General features: G+C 56.1%; 1 protein-coding gene across 1 annotated transcript; it reads left to right on the top strand.

Moving 5' to 3' along the window:
* Nucleotides 1–581: 581 nt before the first annotated feature.
* TIMM44 (translocase of inner mitochondrial membrane 44) lies at nt 582–17,612 on the top strand. The gene is made up of 13 exons (XM_003809989.5): nt 582–750; nt 3,186–3,281; nt 6,193–6,363; nt 9,273–9,353; nt 10,100–10,249; nt 10,335–10,474; nt 10,768–10,853; nt 11,406–11,498; nt 11,588–11,712; nt 13,154–13,204; nt 16,166–16,255; nt 16,565–16,675; nt 17,025–17,612. Exons 1-13 carry the CDS (start codon nt 706–708, stop codon nt 17,142–17,144), a joined length of 1,359 nt encoding a protein of 452 aa, XP_003810037.4. The 5' UTR covers nt 582–705; the 3' UTR covers nt 17,145–17,612.
* Nucleotides 17,613–17,782: the final 170 nt, after the last annotated feature.

Here is a 17,782-nt window from a genome sequence, read left to right as displayed (position 1 = left end):
GGAAAATAGCATCTGGGGTGCTGAAATGACAAAGGCCTGGGCTTCTTCAGCTCAGAGTGTCAATTCACACTGAATCGAAGTAGGACTGGACCACAGTCAGCCCGCTCTCAGCTTCCTCTTCTTATTCGGGGTCAAAACCAACAGGCGTCTTCCCAAAGCGCCGCACAAGAGTGGGCTCCTTTGCTTTCTCGGAGCGACTCACGTGCTGGTCTCTCAGCCATTGTCAATCAATCAGTCATTGCAGGGACAGCCATAGGCAATTACTCTGGAGCTGGTCCGCCGGTCAATCAGAATCCAATCGAATCCGTCCTTGTGGTCGGTGGATCCACGTGCCTGTACCACCTGCCACCAGCGCCCGGCGTGTTCTGTAGCCGAATCACCGCAGGTGGCGGAATCCACGCCCCTGGGCTCCGCCCCCTCTTAGTCGCGCCCAATCACAGATCTGACCCTCCCAGGAGTGCCCTCCCCCGGGCCACATCCAGTCACGGGCCCCGTCCTTCCAAAACACTGCCCTATCAGAGGTCAAGCTCTCTAGGAATTCCCTACCCTTTTAATGCCCCGCCCTATGACGGACCCAATCGGAGGGCTCTCCCTCCCCGAAACCCCGCTCCTGGACCGGCTTTTCTCAGGCTTGCGCGGCTCTAGGCCGAAGCGGCGGATGACGCAACCGGGCCGCGCCGCGAGAAGGTCACACGATTCTCCAACATGGCGGCGGCGGCCCTGCGGAGTGGCTGGTGCCGCTGTCCACGGGTGAGCGGCGGTGCGGCGCTGGCAGGGCGAGCTTAGGGGTCTTCTGGGCCTTCGGCCACCAAGGCTTTCTTCTCAGACCCTTGGCCTTCGCGACCCTTGCTTGGGCTCCGTAGAAAGCTTGGGGTTAGATCTTTGGGTAGCAGAGGCCAGGACAGGGGGCACAGAGCTTGGCCTGAGGGCGGGGACCGAGCTTACCGGGCAGGGGGCGGCGATGCGCGGAGCCTGGGAGGGAGCTGATCACCCTTCGCCCTCTGATCAGACTCCACGTATACAGGAGAGTGAATGGTAGCCGGGGCGGCGGCGTCCCGTGGAAAAAAGTAGAGGGGAAGGCAAAAAAACGTGAAATTCACAGCTCGCGGTTAAATGCCAAGTTCTCTACCGAGAGCATTTCTTGTCTCGTTTCTTCTAACGTTCATTGTGGATGTGCGAGAGGTGGTTCGCGCCCTGGCAGGCTCTTGGGTCCACAGGGCAGTGGCAGTCAAGACGTGTAAGGCGCACTCAGAAAGTAGTACTTCATATTGCTCGTGCTCTTCGTTTTTTCTTTTTTCTTTTCTTTTCTTTTTTTTTTTTTTTGAGACAGAGTTTCGCTCTTGTCGCCCAGTCTGGAGTGCAATGGCGCGATCTCGGCTCACTGCAACTTCTGCCTCCTTCTGCCTCCGGGTTCAAGCGATTCTCCTGCCTCAGCCTCAGGTGGATCACCTGAGGTCAGGAGTTCGAGATCCACTGGCCAACATGGTGAAATCCCATCTCTACTAAAACCCCATCTGTACTAAAAATACAAAAAAATTAGCCGGGCATAGTGGCGCGCTCCTGTAATCCCAACTACTTGGGAGGCTGAGGCAGGAGAATCACTTGAACCCGGCAGGTGGAGGTTGTAGTGAGCCGAGATCCTGCCACTTTACTCTAGCCTGGGCGACAGAGGGAGACTCCGTCTCAAAAAAAAAAAAAAAAAGTTATCCTCAAGTAAATACAGGAGATAGTAGGCACCTGTGTAAGTTTGGGATGTTGCATAGAGTTCTCAGAGGTAGGAGGCAGAGAACAGAGAGAAAAACGGCCCAGGAAATGTGGAAATGGTGGAGAAGTTGTACCTGGTCTTTTGACATCAACACGCCAGGTTCTGTGCTGGGTGACAGGGTGCCGAGTTGAACAGGACCTGCACAGAGCTTTTTTTTTTTTTCCCCCAATTTTTTATGGAGGCAGGGTCTAGCTATGTTGCCCAGGCTGGTCTCAAACTCCTGAGCTCAAACGATCCTTCCGCCTCAGCCTCCCAAAGTATCGGGATTACAGGCATGAGCCACCAACCAGCTCAGTACCTGCACAGAACTTAAGGCAAGATCTCGGCTCACTGCACCCTCCACCTCCCGGGTTTAAGCAATACTCCTGCCTCAGCCTCCCGAGTAGCTGGGACTACATGTGTGTGCCACCACGCCCGGCTAATTTTTGTATTTTTGGTAGAGACGGGATTTCACCATGTTGGCCAGGCTGATCTCGAACTCCTGACCGGGTGATCCTCCCACCTCAGCCTCCCAACGTGTTGGGATTACAGGCGTGAGCCACCGCGCCCAGCCAGCAAGTGCCTTTTACATGAGATCAGCCCAGTCTTTGCCCAGAGCGACTCCCCTAAATTACTCTGTTTATAGCCCAACCCTTGAGGGGGACATTGTAGGTTTATTCCAGAGTTGTCCCTGGGGCAACACATTATCGATGTTTGTGTCTGAAAAATCCAGTTCTCTCATCTTTGGAGGCTGGCAGAAATGGGGTGGGCTCGCAAGAGAAGACTGCTTGCCACTAGCATAGAAGCTTAGAGTGCCTACTTTCAGACTAAGGGATTAAATTGTATATTTAGCCTTCTTCCCCCCATGGGTTGGCATTTCCTGGGACCTGTCCGTTTTCCCCCAGTTTCAGGGGCACGAGGATAGATGTAGGCCCTGGAGGTACAGACACAGCATTTTCTCTTTCCACCAGCTTCTACTTGCTTCTCAGACTTTGGGAAGATTACAGAGTGCCTGGCATGCATCAGGCATAAGATACAAATTGGCCAGTGAGGCCAGGCGCAGTGGCTCATGCCTGTAATCCCAGCACTTTGGAAAACCGGGGGAGGGGTGGATCACCTGAGGTCAGGAGTTCGAGACCAGCCTGGCCAACATGGCAAAACCCCTTCTCTCCTAAAAATACAAATATTAGCCGGATGTGATGGCGCATACCTGTAATTCCAGCTACTCGGGAGACTGAGGCAGGAGAATCGCTTGAACCCAGGAGGCAGAGGTTGCAGGGAGCTGAGATCGCAGCACTGCACTCCAGCCTGAGACTCCGTCTCAAAAAAAAAAAAAATGGCCAGTGAGTTGCAGGTGACCCTGCTGTTTTGTGTGCGGTCTGCTTACTTCTCAGTCAACCTCTTGTTAGAATGGATCTTTCTCTTCTCTCCCCCCAATTAGAGATGCCTCGGCAGTGGAATCCAATTTCTTTCCAGCCACAACCTACCGCATGGGTCGACCTATCAGATGCGCCGGCCGGGCGGAGAGCTGCCACTGGTGAGTGACTCAGGATGCTCGGGCCAGCAGACACAGGGGAGGCCCGAAAATTCAGATCCCATTGGCAGGAGGGAGGGGTGGGGCTGTAGAGGTGGCTCGTACCATCTCGGTGGTGGGCCTTCTGTGTCCGGGGCTTTCAGAATGACAGATCCCAGTGTGCCTGGCCTTCTCGGTCCCAGAAACACTTGACCTGCCTCTTGCTTGATGTCGTAAGGGGATAAGGTGCTGTCAGAATAGCCCTTTATGTTGGCTCTAATGCTTGGAAGAGACCCCTGTATTGAACTGAATTCTACTTCCCTGTGACCTCTGCCCGTGGGTACCTCACCAAGCATAGCTATTTCCTTTTCTAGAAGATAGTCCTTTGATCATTGGTACAGAGTCACCTTGTCACAACCAGACCTCAGTTTCTCCTGGTCATTCCTCTTCAACTGTGCTTCTGTTGGTGTCTCAGCATCGTGAGGACAGAAGCCCAAAACCTGACTCCCTTCTCCAGACCTGTACATTCGGGCAGCGCGTACATTCTGTCTCCCTCTCTCTTTGCGCCCAGAGCCTCAGCTCAGCTGCCTCCTTGCAGGCAGCTACCTACCTCTCCAGTCCTGTCCTGGGGCCATCATGGGTGTGGGACAGGACCTGTGACTCTTTCCCTTTCTTGTCTAGTCCCCTGCCACACACTCACTCCCATGGTTTGTAGCCCAAGAGTCTCTGGTAGGGCTGCGATAAGGTTGTGTGATCCTGGATGATTTTACTTAGAACCTGGGTTTCCCCTGGAGAAAGGCTGGCCAGGGTGGCATCTGAATGGGACTGCAGCCTGCTGACAGGAGGCCTGGCCACCTGTCCTGGGGAGCAGCACTGGGCTTTTTTTTTTTTTTTTTAAGATAGGGTCTCACTCTGTGGCCCAGGCTGGGGTGCAGTGGCACTATCACGGCTCACTGCAGCCTTGAACTCCTGGGCTTAAGCGATCCTCCCACCTCAGCCTTCTGAGTAGCTGGGACCACAGGTGTGTGACTCCACGGGGCCTGAGCACCAGGCTGGATGCAGCTTTCTCTTGTAGCCTGACAGGAGCCAGGGAGGGGGATCCCACCTGGAGCTGGTATACCCAACACAGCTGTGGAAAAGTTGACCACAGGCGGCCCCTTCCGCCTGATTGGATTATTGTATGATCATTCATTAAACTGTTTCTCTGTTGTTTTTTTGAAACAGAGTCTCACTCTGTCGCCCAGGCTGGAGTGCAGGGGCGAGATACCGCTCACTGCAACCTCCACCTCCCAAGTTCAAGCAGTTCTCCTGCCTCTGCCTCAGTAGCTGGGACTACAGGCACGCACCACCACACCTGGCTAATTTTTGTATTTTTAGTAGAGACAAGGTTTCACCATGTTGGCCAGGCTTGTCTCGGACTCCTGGCCTCAAGTGATCCGCCCACCTCGGTCTCCCAAAGTGCTAGGATTACAGATATGAGCCACTGTGCCCAGCCTGCTTTTTTTTTTTTTTTTTTTTTTTTTGAGATGGAGTCTCATTCCATCACCCAGGCTGGAGTGCAGTGGCACGATCTTGGCTCACTGCAACCTCCGGCTCCTGGGTTCAAGTGATTCTCCTGCCTCAGCCTCCTGAGTAGCTGGCATTACAGGCACCCACAACCACGCCCAGCTAATTTTTGTATTTTTAGTAGAGACGGGGTTTCACTATGTTGGTCAGGCTGGTCTGGAACTCCTGACCTCAAGTGATCCACCCACCTTGGCCTCCCAAAGTGCTGAGATTACAGGCAGGAGCCACCACGCCCGGCCTTGTTTTGCTTTCACAAGGCTTTATCTTTTGAGCAGTTTTAGGTTTACAGAAAAATCCAACAGAATGTCCAAAGAGTTGCCATGCCCCTCCTCTCCCATCTGGCACACAGTTTTCTATTCTTCACGTCCTGCATTAGTGTGGAGCATCTGTTACAATTGACAGGATGTTGATACATTATTATTAATAAATGCATGGTTTACCTTCCGGTTCCCTTTTGGTGGTGTACATTCTCTGTGATTACAGTATCATAAGAGTAGTTTCACTGCCCTAACATTTTTCTGTGTTCCCCCTACTCATCTCACCCTCTTCCTACCAACCCCTGGCAACCACTGATCTTTTACTGTCCCCTTAGTTTTGCCTTTTCCAGAATGTTCTATAGTTGGAATCCGACAGTATGTAGCCTTTTCAGATTGGCTTCTTTCACTTAGTACAATATACATTTAAGGTTCCTCTGTGTCTTTTCACAGCTTGAGAGCATATTTCTTGTTTGTTTTTTAAATTATTTTATTTTATTTTATTTGAGATGGAGTCTCGCTCTGTCACCCAGACTGGAGTGCTGTGGCATAATCTTGGCTCACTGCAGCCTCTTCCTCCTGGGTTCAAGCAATTCTTGTGCCTCAGCCTTCTGAGGAGCTGGGACTAAAGGCACACACCACCATGCCCAGCTAACTTTTGCATTTTTAGTAGAGATGAGGTTTCACCATTTTGGCCAGGCTGGTCTCGAACTCCTGACCTCAGGTGATCTGCCCGCCTCAGCCTCCCAAAGTACTGGGATTACAGGCGTGAACCACCGCGCCCGGCCTGTTTTTTAAATAGGGTGCTGTGTTGCCCAGGTTGGTCTTAAAACTCATGACCTCAAGCAATCCTCCCTCCTCAGCCTCCTAAAGTGGCTGAGAGCTCATTTTTTTTTCAGCACTGAATAATATTCTGTTGTCTGGATATACCACACTTTTATCACCTGCTGTTTCTTTGTTTTTTATTATTATTATAAAAGAGATAGCTAATCATCATTAAATGTATATCAACAGAAAAGAGAACATTTAAAAAAATCCCTGAGTCCCTCTGTGGGGCATTTCATTCTATGTTCTACTATGTTCTTTAAATTTTTTTTCTTGTACATTCTTTCTAGTCCAAATCATATTCTTCTGGAAACAGAAAAGGCTTTTTGTCCGGCTTGCTAGATAATGTCAAACAAGAATTAGCCAAAAACAAAGAAATGAAAGAAAGTATAAAAAAATTCCGTGATGAGGCCAGAAGGCTAGAAGAATCAGATGTGCTCCAGGAGGCCAGAAGGAAATACGTGAGTTTCTTTGCTGCTTTTTTTTCCCCCACCCAGGCTGGAGTGTAGTGGTGCGATCTTGGCTCACTGCAACCTCCACCTCCCAGGTTCAAGTGATTCCCCTGCCTCAGCCTCCCGAGTAGCTGGGCTTACAGGCACGCGCCACCACGCCCAGCTAATTTTTGTATTTTTAGTAGCGAAGAGGTTTCACCATGTTGGCCAGGCTGGTCTCGAACTCCTGATCTCAAGTGATCTGCCCGCCTCAGCCTTCCAAAGTGCTGGGATTACAGGCGTGAGCCACCGCATTGGGCCCCTTTGCTTCCTACCTTTCTTGGTTGACATGTTTGTTTCCAGGGCCAGGGTTTCTCCAGGCCAGGGAGAGCCAGAGGAGCTCAGGGCTGGACGGTTGGGGGCAGGGTGTCTCGTGAGGAAGTGAGGTCACTGCTCTGATGCACTAATGGGAGGGAGCCAGGGGACAGGTGCGGGTCTCCAGGCCTCTGGGTTCTGCCATGAGACCATGCAGCGTTCTGTGCAGCTTGAAGCATGGTCCGAGACCAGCAGCAGTGGCTGCTCCTGGGAGTGGATGAGCAATGCAGAGGCTCACACCCTCCCAAACTGCCAGGCCAGCGCCCGCATCTTCACAGGCCCCCAGGCAACGCATGCACACCAGCTATGGGATGCAGCGCTCCTGAGAGCTCCCAGCTGTAGCCCTCTGAGTGGAGCCTGGTGGAAACTGGGTGATGGTGCTGGTATTTTATTTTATTTTATTTTATTTTATTTTATTTTATTTTATTTTATTTTATTTTATGAGATGGAGTCTTGCTCTGTCATCCAGGCTGGAGTGCAGTGGGGTGACCTTGGCTCACTGCAACCTCCAGCTCCTGATTCTCCTGCCTCAGCCTCCTGGATAGCTGGGATTACAGGCGCCCGCCACCACACCCAGATGATTTGTTGTTGTTGTTGTTGTTGTGTTTTGAAGCAGAGTCTTACTCCATTGCCCAGGCTGGAGTGCAGTGGTACGATTTTGGCTCAACACAACCTCTGCCTCCTAGGCTCAAGCGATTCTCCTGCCTCAGCCTCCCGAGTAGCTGGGATTACAGACACACACCACTACTGCCCAGCTAATTTTTGTATTTTTAGTAAAGACAGGGTTTCACCATGTTGGCCAGGCTGGCCTTGAACTCCTGACCTCAAATGATCCACCTGCCTTGGCCTTCCAAAGTGCTGAGATTACAGGCGTGAGCCAGTGCGCCCAGCCCTATATATCTTTTTATAGAGACGGGGTTTCACCATGTTGGTCAGGCTGGTCTCAAACTCCTGGCCTCAAGTGATCTGCCCGTCTCAGCTTCCCAAAGTGCTGGGATTACAGGTGTGAGCCACTGCTCCCAGCCTGTCATTATTAATTGTCACTTCTCTTCTTAAGCAGCTGCCAAGCCCTGGCTTCTGGGAATGGCTCTGCATTCCTTTATTTGTAAGGGCCCTGCGAGGCAGTTACAGTGTCCCCATTTTACCAATGAGCAGCTGAGCCTCAGAGATGCAGGCACCTGCCACGGGTCCCTTGGATTTTGGTTTGGTTTGGTTTCATTTGTGTTTTTTTGTTTGTTTGTTTTTTGTTTTTCTCTTTTGAGATGGAGTCTTGCTCTGTCAGCCAGGCCGGAGTGCAATGGTGCGATCTCGGCTCACTGCAACCTCCGCCTCCCTGGGTTCAAGCGATTCTCCTGCCTCAGCCTTCCAAATAGCTGGAATTATAGGCGCCCACCACCACGCCAGGCTAATTTTTGTATTTTTAGTGGAGACGGGGTTTCATCACTTTGGCCAGGCTGGTGTTAAACTCCTGACCTCAGGTGATCCATCCGCCTTGGCCTCCCAGAGTGCTGGGATTACAGGCATGAGCCACCGTGCCCAGCCTAGTTTGGTTTTTTGAGACAGGGTCTTGCTCTGTCACCCTGGCTGGAGTGCAGTGGTGTGATCACAGCTCACTGCAGTTTTGACCTTCCCATGTTCAGGTGATTCTCCCACCTCAGCCTCCTGAGTAGCTGTGACTAAAGGCATGGGATACCATGCCTGGCTAATTTTTTTATATTTCTAGAGACAGGGTCTCGCCATGTTGCCTGTGCTGGTCTCGAACTCTCTGGGCTCAAGCGATCCTCCCATCTCAGCTTCCCAAAGAGCTGGGACTACAGCTCACATGCCCAGCCCCTCTTTATCATTAATGCAGGGGTCATCTGAAGACACAGCAGGCTGAGTTTGGCGTGGGATGGATGGAGCGGGAGACATAAGACCAAGCTATGGTGGCTGGAGGCTGGATGAGGGGCACAGTGATGACAGGCAAGGCCACTCCTACTACCCGGTGAAAGGTGAAGGCTGGGCCTCCTGTTCTCAGGAGGTAGCTGCCAAGCGGGGACCCGAGTCTGCTGGCCTTCTGAGCAGGGAGCTCACCGCTGCTGAGAACCTCAATCCAAGCCATGTGGGCAGCCGGGGGCCCTGGAGGCAGCGCATGCTGGCAGGTGCGGGGAGGGAGGGGCTGCGGAGAAGATGCTTCTTGGACCTTTGGCTGTAAGAGAAATGTCACTGCCGTGTCAGAACATACAGACTTAAAGACACAATGGTTGGCCAGGCACAGTGGCTCACACCTATAATCCCAGCACTTTGGGAGGCCGAGGCGGGTGGATCACTTGAGGTCAGAAGTTTGAGACCAGCCTGGCCAACGTGGTAAAACCCTGTCTCTACTGAAAATACAAAAATTAGCCAGGCATGGTGGTGGGCCCTGTAGTCCCAGCTACTTGGGAGGCTGGGGCAGGAAAATCGCTTGAACCTGGGAGGAGGAAGTTGCAGTGAGCCGAGAGCGTGCCACTGCACTCCAGCCTGGGCAACGGAGACATTGTCTCAAAAAACAAACAAAAAAAAAGGACACAACGCTCTTTACCTAGAAAACCATCGAGTCAGAAACCGTGCGGACGAGCGAGGTGCTACGGAAGAAGCTTGGGGAGCTGACGGGCACCGTGAAGGAGGTAACAGTTCCACGCCCGCCTGGAGCCGCTGGGGCCATCAAAGTCCCCTGGCCGCTGGAGGCTGGAGGAAGAGTCGGCTCCTGGGTGGGGGTGGCTTGGCAGCAGTGGGTGGCATGGCGTGCTGCCACCCTCGGGAAGGTTTCAGGAGTTCCCGGCACATGCAGGGTGAGGTCAGACTGGCAATCTTGCATGACCGTTGACCCAGGGAGTCGGCAGCAGTAAGTGCTGCTAGCCAGGACTCGAGGAGAACATGAAAATGTTTTTCCTGCCTAAAAATAGGAGGGGAGGGGCCGCTTCCACCCCCTCCCGAGGGTAGAGGCGGGAGGCAGGATTCCTGGGGTGCTGCGGCTCTCCTCGGTTGTCTGTTCTGTCCAGCTTTGCGCAGCATGGGGCGCCCTCACCGCCGTTCTTTCCCCGGGGTCCCCTCCTTGGGAATCCTTGCTGCCAGGCAGTTCCCGGGTCTCCAGAGGACTCCTGCCCATTTTGGAAAGGGGCCAGCAGACCCAGCGTCTCACCCAGAGCCCAGGGCCAGCATCCCGGAAGCCGTGGCGGTGTGCTCGTGGCTCTGGGGGTGCCGGTGTGCTCGTGGCTCTGGGGGTGCCGCGTACCACAGGAGCACAGAAGGCCTCTGCCGGCCTCGGGGAACCAGATCCGCCCTTCTCTCCGGCAGGAATTCATTCCTCCTGCCCCGCCCCCCGGCCGCCGGGGCCGGTGCCAACGCCCCCTCTCTGTGTCTGTCTCAGTAGAGCCTTCACGAAGTCAGTAAAAGTGATCTCGGCCGGAAAATCAAGGAGGGCGTGGAGGAAGCAGCCAAGACGGCCAAGCAGTCGGCCGAGTCGGTATCCAAAGGCGGGGAGAAGCTGGGCAGGACAGCGGCCTTCAGAGCCCTCTCCCAGGTGAGCCCAGTCCTGGGCTAGGGCGTGCAGCCTGGGGCGGCCGAACCCAGACACCCACCCCAGCCCCGCTGTGCCTCCCTCGCAGGGGGTGGAGTCCGTGAAGAAGGAAATTGACGACAGCGTCCTGGGACAGACCGGGCCCTACCGGAGGCCCCAGCGACTCCGGAAGAGAACGGAGTTTGCGGGAGATACGTTCAAGGAGGAGAAAGTGTTTGAGCCAAACGAGTAGGTACCAGCCCGTGGCCCTCGCTGCCCCCATTTTGGGCAGCTTTCACTGCTGTCTATTTCGGGAGCCCACCAATGGTTCCCTCCTGAGTCCGTTTCTTGAGTTTGCCTTCTGCCCAAGGTTCCCGGCTCCCTCGAATTTGAGGGTGAGAGGTGAGGGCGGGGTCCTCAGAGCTCCTAGGTTTGAGGTCTCAGCTGCCTGCTGTCCTCTGCTGCCCCCTGCCTGCAGCCGCAGGAGGGCACAGGGTGGCCCCGGCGCCGCCGCTCACCCCAGGGCCCACCCTCTTCCCCAGGGAGGCCCTGGGGGTCGTGCTGCACAAGGACTCCAAGTGGTACCAGCAGTGGAAGGACTTCAAGGAGAACAACATGGTGTTTAACCGTGAGTGAAGGTGTCTTGGAGGGCAGGTGACTGTGTCCCGGGCAGTTGGTAGACCGCAAGGTGATCCCCATGCATTGGGCACAAGACAGCCCCGTTTTGCAGAGGAGGAGATCGGGGTCAGAGTGGGCCGGTCGCTTCTTTGCGGTCACATGATGGTGCGGCTGTAGATTCTGCCGCCAGAAGCCAGGTGCTCCCTCATAAGCACAGTCAGGGCCCCGAAACGAGCCGCAGGCCCCTGTCCCTTGTCCTGTGAGGACTGCTAGAGGCCTGTGTTTCCTTTGTAGTGAAAGCAACAGCCAGCGGGGTGGCAGCCCATAACTTATACAGCCCCATTAGGGCCGCAGCTGAGGGGCCTCTGCGCCTGGCCAGGTAGGTGGGCAGGCAGTGGTCCCCAAGCACAGATGAGGATGCAGGTCCACAGCCGTCCCCTCCCTGACCCCACCTGTGTCAGGGTGGATCCCGCAGGGGTCACAGGGAGCCCCTGGAAGCTGTGAGGGAGCGTTGTGTTTCTGGAAGGGGCCCCTTCTCCAGCACCTGCCCCATCTTCCACAGGGTTCTTCGAGATGAAGATGAAGTATGACGAAAGCGACAACGCGTTCATCCGGGCATCCCGGGCCCTTACGGACAAGGTCACTGACTTGCTGGGTGAGTGAGTCATCCCTGGACCTCGCCAGGCTGGTGGTGGGGCGGGGTCCCCGGCCTTCCCCCCGAACTCCCGGCTGTGCTCCCTGCAGGGGGCCTGTTCTCCAAGACAGAGATGTCAGAGGTGCTCACGGAGATCCTCCGGGTGGACCCGGCCTTTGACAAGGACCGGTTTCTGAAACAGTGCGAGAACGACATCATCCCCAATGTCCTGGAGGTGGGTGCCACACCCCCAGGACCCCTCCCAGGCGGCAGGTCCTGGCTCCACCACCTCCCCCGCCCCAGCCGGCACCCTGGGTGCTGCCAGGGAACTCTGCTGCCAAGGCTGTTTTCTGAGGAGGCTGGTTGCACACGGGCTCCTGCCCGGCTGCAGCTGCCCCATGAGCTGTGCCCGAAGCCCTTCCTGGGCCTTACCGGCACCTCTGGTACCTCCAGGTGCTGTTTCCCTCACTCCTCCTGCCTGAGGCTCTTGTTCCTTTGAGGTTGCTGGGAGCAGCTGCTGGAGGCTAGGGATTGTCTCAGGTGCCTGGAGCCCCTCACCCCTTGGGAGAAGTGGGCATCTGTCTTCAGACATCAGAGCTGGCCCGAGGCCACGTCTGACCCAGAGCTGCAGCCGAGGGGGTTCCCTCACGGTGCTGTCCCTGGCAACCAGACCCTCGTTGGGCTTATAGATGAGGGTATCTTGCTCAAGGTCATGCTGCAGCCTGCCCCCTACAAGCCTCTCCCTGAGGTTGGTGGCCTCTTGTCTTCCCTGCTGCCTCTGCCTCTCTGCAGCCCCCAGGATGCAGGAGGAGCCTGGACACCTTCAGCCCAGTCGGGCCAGGCCTCTGGAAGGCCCTTCATGGGACTCTCCATCCTTGGCCCCGCTGGCCTCCGCCCAACGTCCTCTTCCTCCTCCAGTTTCCCGTATCCTTCCCGCCACTTCGGGCAGGGCTAGGAGGTGGTGCGGATGGGCGCCATGCCCCAAAACAGCAGCCTGAGCACCGCAGTGCCTTCCGGGATGGGTGATGGGTGCCAAGTGTTCTGGCCACCCGCCCCCTGCCGCTCACAGCTTTCACCACCAGCATCCGGCTCCTTCCCGCTCTTCTCCCCGCTCCAGGCACCTCCCTCCCCCTCATCGGATCCGGCCCAGGCTCCAGGATCCTGTGGAAGCAGCTCCCAGCCCAGGCATGCCCCCTGCAGCCCACCCCTCCCTCTCGCTGCCCCCAGCAGTTAGGAGGCAGCCGGTCCCATGGTGGGCCTTGCAGTCCGAAATGTGGTCCCCTGGGGGGACAGAGGACATGGGCTCACTGCGGGAGCCGGAGTTGGGTCCTCATCTCCCTGGCTTGGATTCCTGACCAGGCTGAAAGCTGGGTCCCCAGCCACCTTTCTCTTCCTCCACCAGGTTCCAGGGGGGTCCCCCTGTGGGGTGCCTCCTGGGTGGTCGCCCGCAGGCTGCCCTCCGCCTGTGCCCAGGCCAGAGCCAGGCACTGACACCAGCAGGGACGGGCCTGGGGAGGGACACCCAGTGCCACAGCTCCACCCGCGCCCCACAGGTGGCAGCCGGGGGTGTCTGAGGAAACTCCCCACCCCGCACCACTGGAGAATGTTCCCAGGACCTCGCCTGCTGCCTGAAAAGCCCACTCTCGTTCTGGTGCTTATTTTCCCTTCCTTTTTAGGCCATGATTTCTGGAGAGCTTGACATTCTCAAAGACTGGTGCTATGAAGCTGTGAGTACTTCCTTTCTTTTTCTTTTCTTTTTTTTTAAGGCCTAAAAAATCACCATGGAGAAGTTCCACTTCGGTGGCTCCGTTGGGGTAGCTCCCAACAGTCAGGACCTGGGCTCCTGGTGGGGGAATCCTCATGTCTCACCCTCCGAGAGCCTGACATCCCCCCCTGCCCCTTTCCATTCCTCAGCATGTGACACATCTGGGCTCTCAGGCTGGACACCGGGTCACCCGCCAGTCCTTTGCTCCCAGACTGTAAACTTTGTTAGGGAGAATCCTTCTCTGGGCTGGTATCTAAGAGATGGCTGGTTGGGGGTGTCCCCTGGGCCCGTGAGAGATCACAAAGCTGCCAATTTTACTGGGCCTTGTTTTTCCTTCCAATCTTAAAATAATTTTGGTTAGGTCTGGGCACGGTGGCCTATGCCTTCAATCCCAGCAGCCCAAGGCGGGAGATTGCTTGAGCCCAGGCATTCAAGACTAGCCTGGGAAACATAGCAAGATCCCGTCTCTACAAAAAAATTTAAAATGAGCCAAGTGGCAGGGTGCGGTGGCTCATGCCTGTAATCCCAGCACTTTGGGATGCCAAGGCAGGCGATTGCCCGAGCTCAAGAGTTCGAGACCAGCCTGGGCAACATGGTGAAACCCCATCTCTACTAAAATAAAAAGTTAGCCAGGCATGCTGGTGCATGTCTGTAATCCCAGCTACTGGGGAGGCTGAGGCAGTAGAATTGCTTAAATCCGGGAGGCGGAGGTTACAATGAGCTGAGGTCGCGCCACTGCACTTCAGCCTGGGCAACAGAGCAAGATTCTGTCTCCAAAAAAAAAAAAAAAAAAAATGAGCCAAGCGTGGAGGCAGGCACCTGTTATCGCAGCTATTAGGGAGGCTGAGGTGGGAGGATCACTTGAGCTCAGGAGGTCAAGGCTGCAGTGAGTCATCGCACCACAGCACTCCAGCCTGGGTGACAGATCAAGACACTGTCACTAAGGAAATAATAGGTCGGGCACGGTGGCTCATGCTTGTAATCCCAGCACTTTGGGAGGCTGAGGTGGGCATATCACCTGAGGTCAGGAGTTCGAGACCAGTCTGGCCAACATGGTGAAACCCCGTCTCTACTAAAAATACAAAAATTAGCCAGGCCTGGTGGTGGGCGCCTGTAATCCCAGCTACTCGGGAGGCTGAGGCAGGAGAATCGCTTGAACCCAGGAGGCAGAGGTTGCAGTGAGCCAAGATTGCACCACTGCACTCCAGCCTGGCAACAGAGCGAGACTGTCTTAAAAAAAAAGAAATAATAATTTAGGGAAGGAGAGTCCCAGGAGAGGTGATTGCAGCCATGAAGTAAAATGTGTCTGGGGGCCGACTGCCCTATTTCAGGTGGCTGCAGTGGCCTGGGGTGCAGGCTGGGGCCGGGGATCAGGGAGAGTGTGGGTCTCCCACATGACGGGGGGCGCTGGGAGTCAAGTGGGGTTTGAAGGTGTCACCCACCCCACTTCCCAGGCCAGAGCAGAGTCCCTGTGCTCACCTCCCACGGGTCGTGAGAATGAAGTGTGATCACAGAAACCAGGGCAGTGCTGGCCCCGGGCCAGAGGGAACCCACAGAGGTAACCCTGGTAACCAAACAGCCCCTGGAAGAGTTGGGGGAGCTTTCATCGGTGACCCGGGGCTGCCACCTATGGGGCACGGATGGGGTTGCGGCACTGGGTGCCCCTCCCCAGGCCCTGGGAGCCTCTAGCTGTCCTCATGACATGATCCTGAAACATAGATCCAAACAAAACATCGATAGTCTTCCCACGCCAGGAAGGAGCTGTGTCCTGATGAGGCCTCAACTGCTTCTCAGAGTCAAGGCTTGGGGTTCGGGGGCCACCAGCAGCACCGCGTACCTGGGGTCTGGTCTAGCTGTCTGCCCCATCCCCGGCAGCCTCCCTGTCCCTGCCCGAGTCCATCCCTGTGGGGCTCCCAGCTCTCATCTTCTCAGGCCACCTCATCTCACCCTATTCGCTCCCCGACCTGTGTGTTTCTTTCCCCCGGCTTCTTCGTATTAAGCGATCCAGAATCGTTCTTGGCTAATTCTATTCTGCACCCAGCTCATAAACAACTTGGAAAAAGCAGAGGAGAAGATGTCAGATTTTCTTTTTAAATACTCCCCTGCATGGTGACTAATCCAGCAGGCATTTATGAGTTTCGATGTGGATTTTTTTTTTTTTTTTTGGTTTTTTGTTTTGTTTTTACCTTGGGACCATTACGCCACAGCTGACTCGCTTTGCCAGGGAGCTGCTGGTGCCCTGGAAACACAGCTGAAGTTCCAGCCACGTCCACAGAAGTGTTTTTAAAATGTCACCTTTAAGAAACCGAACAAGTAGGATTGGCTCTGTTTTTTTTTTTCTCTCCCCTCCGCGGATCAGTCATTTCCATAAAAAGTAGATGCTATCAGAACATCTTTTCTCTCATGGTTTCATGCCAAGCCCAGAGAAACCTCCAGCGAAAACGTGTCTCGGGGGCTGCTTCCTGTGCCTGGCACAGGCGCAGGGGGTTGAGGGTGACACTGGGGGCTGGTCAGTGACAGAGGCAGCCTCAGGCTGAGGACAGATCCTAGAAGAGGCGTTTGATCTCAGGCCAAGATTCAGAGTGCGGTGAATATGGAAGTATTAAAGATCAGCCAAGGGGCCGCCAGCTTAGCCCTGGGAGTAGATTTGGGATTTTGTTCCAAGAGAATCACCCACTTTGCTGATTAATCCTGTTTTCATTGGGTCATCTGGATAGAGTGTTGTTCCCAGGAGAGGGAAGCGTGTGATCTGGGCCAGTAAGTGGGTGGCACCTGCCTCCCCACTTGGACCTGGGCTCTTGGCCTCTGCCATTGCTGGCTGGCGGCAGGGCACCTGGGTGCCAGGGTGTGTGGGCAGCAGCTCTGTGTGGCGTGGTGCCCGCCCTGGGTGGCATCACGCAGGCGTGTCGGCCTCTCATTGCAGACTTACAGCCAGCTGGCCCACCCCATCCAGCAGGCCAAGGCACTGGGTCTCCAGTTCCATTCTCGCATCCTAGATATTGACAACGTCGACGTAAGCACCTCGCAGTGGGGGCCCGGGCCACCATCAGGGGTGGGAACTATGGCCCAGACAAGGCCCAGGAGGTGGCCTTGCCAGGGGCTGGGGGCCATGGGCTGATCCAAGAGGTCTTGGGCTTGTCCAAGGGGAGGGTCTCGAGGGAGGCCTGGTCCTGGCCTGAGAGGCAAGGCCCACGGGGAGGGACCGGTGCTGGGCCTGGTGCTGGAGCCTTTTCCCAGCAGGGCCTAGGCGCAGGGGTTTCACCTCCAGGGGAGCAGCCGGGCTGTCCTCTGAGGCACATCCCCCCTCTCGGCCCCTCTGCAGCTGGCCATGGGCAAGATGATGGAGCAGGGGCCGGTGCTGATCATCACCTTCCAGGCACAGCTGGTGATGGTGGTCAGGAACCCCAAAGGCGAGGTGGTGGAGGGCGACCCGGTGAGTGAGGGAGTGGGATGGGGCAGGCACATGACACCGCCTGTCCCCAAGATCTGTGTGTGGCCACCTGGCAGAGACCCCAGCTCAGAGCCCTGAAGCTCTGGGACTGGGTGGGGATGTGGAGAAACCTCTGGGCCAGAGTTTGGGGTTGAGGGAGGTCGGAGACCAGCAGACCTGTCTGTTTTTACCAAGGCTGAGTGGTTCCTGAGTCTAGGCAATTGTGCTGGCCTCTGCTCCCAGCCCCTGGGGAAGTTGCCGGTGGCTCCTGCCCCACAGAGCCTGGCCCCCCCCAGAGCTGCCTGGGTCACCTCAACCCTCTCAACAGTGCCCTTCCCAACCCACCCTGCAGGACAAGGTGCTGCGGATGCTGTACGTGTGGGCGCTCTGCCGAGACCAGGACGAGCTCAACCCCTACGTGGCCTGGCGGCTCCTGGACATCTCGGCCTCCAGCACCGAGCAGATTCTCTGAGTGTGGTGCCGGAGCCAGGGAGCCCCGGCCTGGGTCATCAGGCACAGAGGCACCGCAACACCACCTGCGGCAACTCCAGACCTCTGGGAACAAGACTGCGGGCTCTGTCCCCAGCTCTGCCAGGACGGCTGCAAGACCAGCTGGCCCGGGAGGGGACAACGGGCTGTTGTGGGTGCGCGGCAGCTGGAGACACTCCCCCCAGGGCCAACCCCTGCCCTGTTGCTCTGCCCTGCAGGGGTCCCGGCGCCTGGTCACCTGGGGTGCACACAGGTCACACAGTGCCAAGAGGCCCCAGGGCCCAGGGACTCCCCCCACAGCAGGGTGGGACCCGGGACCCGCGGCTCAGTGACCCGCTAGCCACGTCAGCCAAGCCACTTTAGGTCCATTTTTTTATTTTAACAGTGCTCTTCCATCTTGTGCATAAGCCTGAGATTTGGAAAGAATAAAACACCGAATTGCAGAAGAGCAGCTACGGAGTCTGAAGTGTGTTCTCTGGCGCGGGAGTGGCCGAGGCGATGGTGGGGGTGGGAGCGGGCGGCTGCTCTGGGAGGCGGTCAAGGTCGAGTGAGGAACTGCAGCCGCAGTGGGTGGACGCCTTGCCCAGGGCTGGACCCTGAGTTGGAAGACGAGGCCAGTGA

Source organism: Pan paniscus, chromosome 20 (genome assembly GCF_029289425.2).
Source record: "Pan paniscus chromosome 20, NHGRI_mPanPan1-v2.0_pri, whole genome shotgun sequence".
Classification (NCBI taxonomy): domain Eukaryota; kingdom Metazoa; phylum Chordata; class Mammalia; order Primates; family Hominidae; genus Pan; species Pan paniscus.
This window is presented reverse-complemented; position numbering and strand designations above follow the sequence as displayed.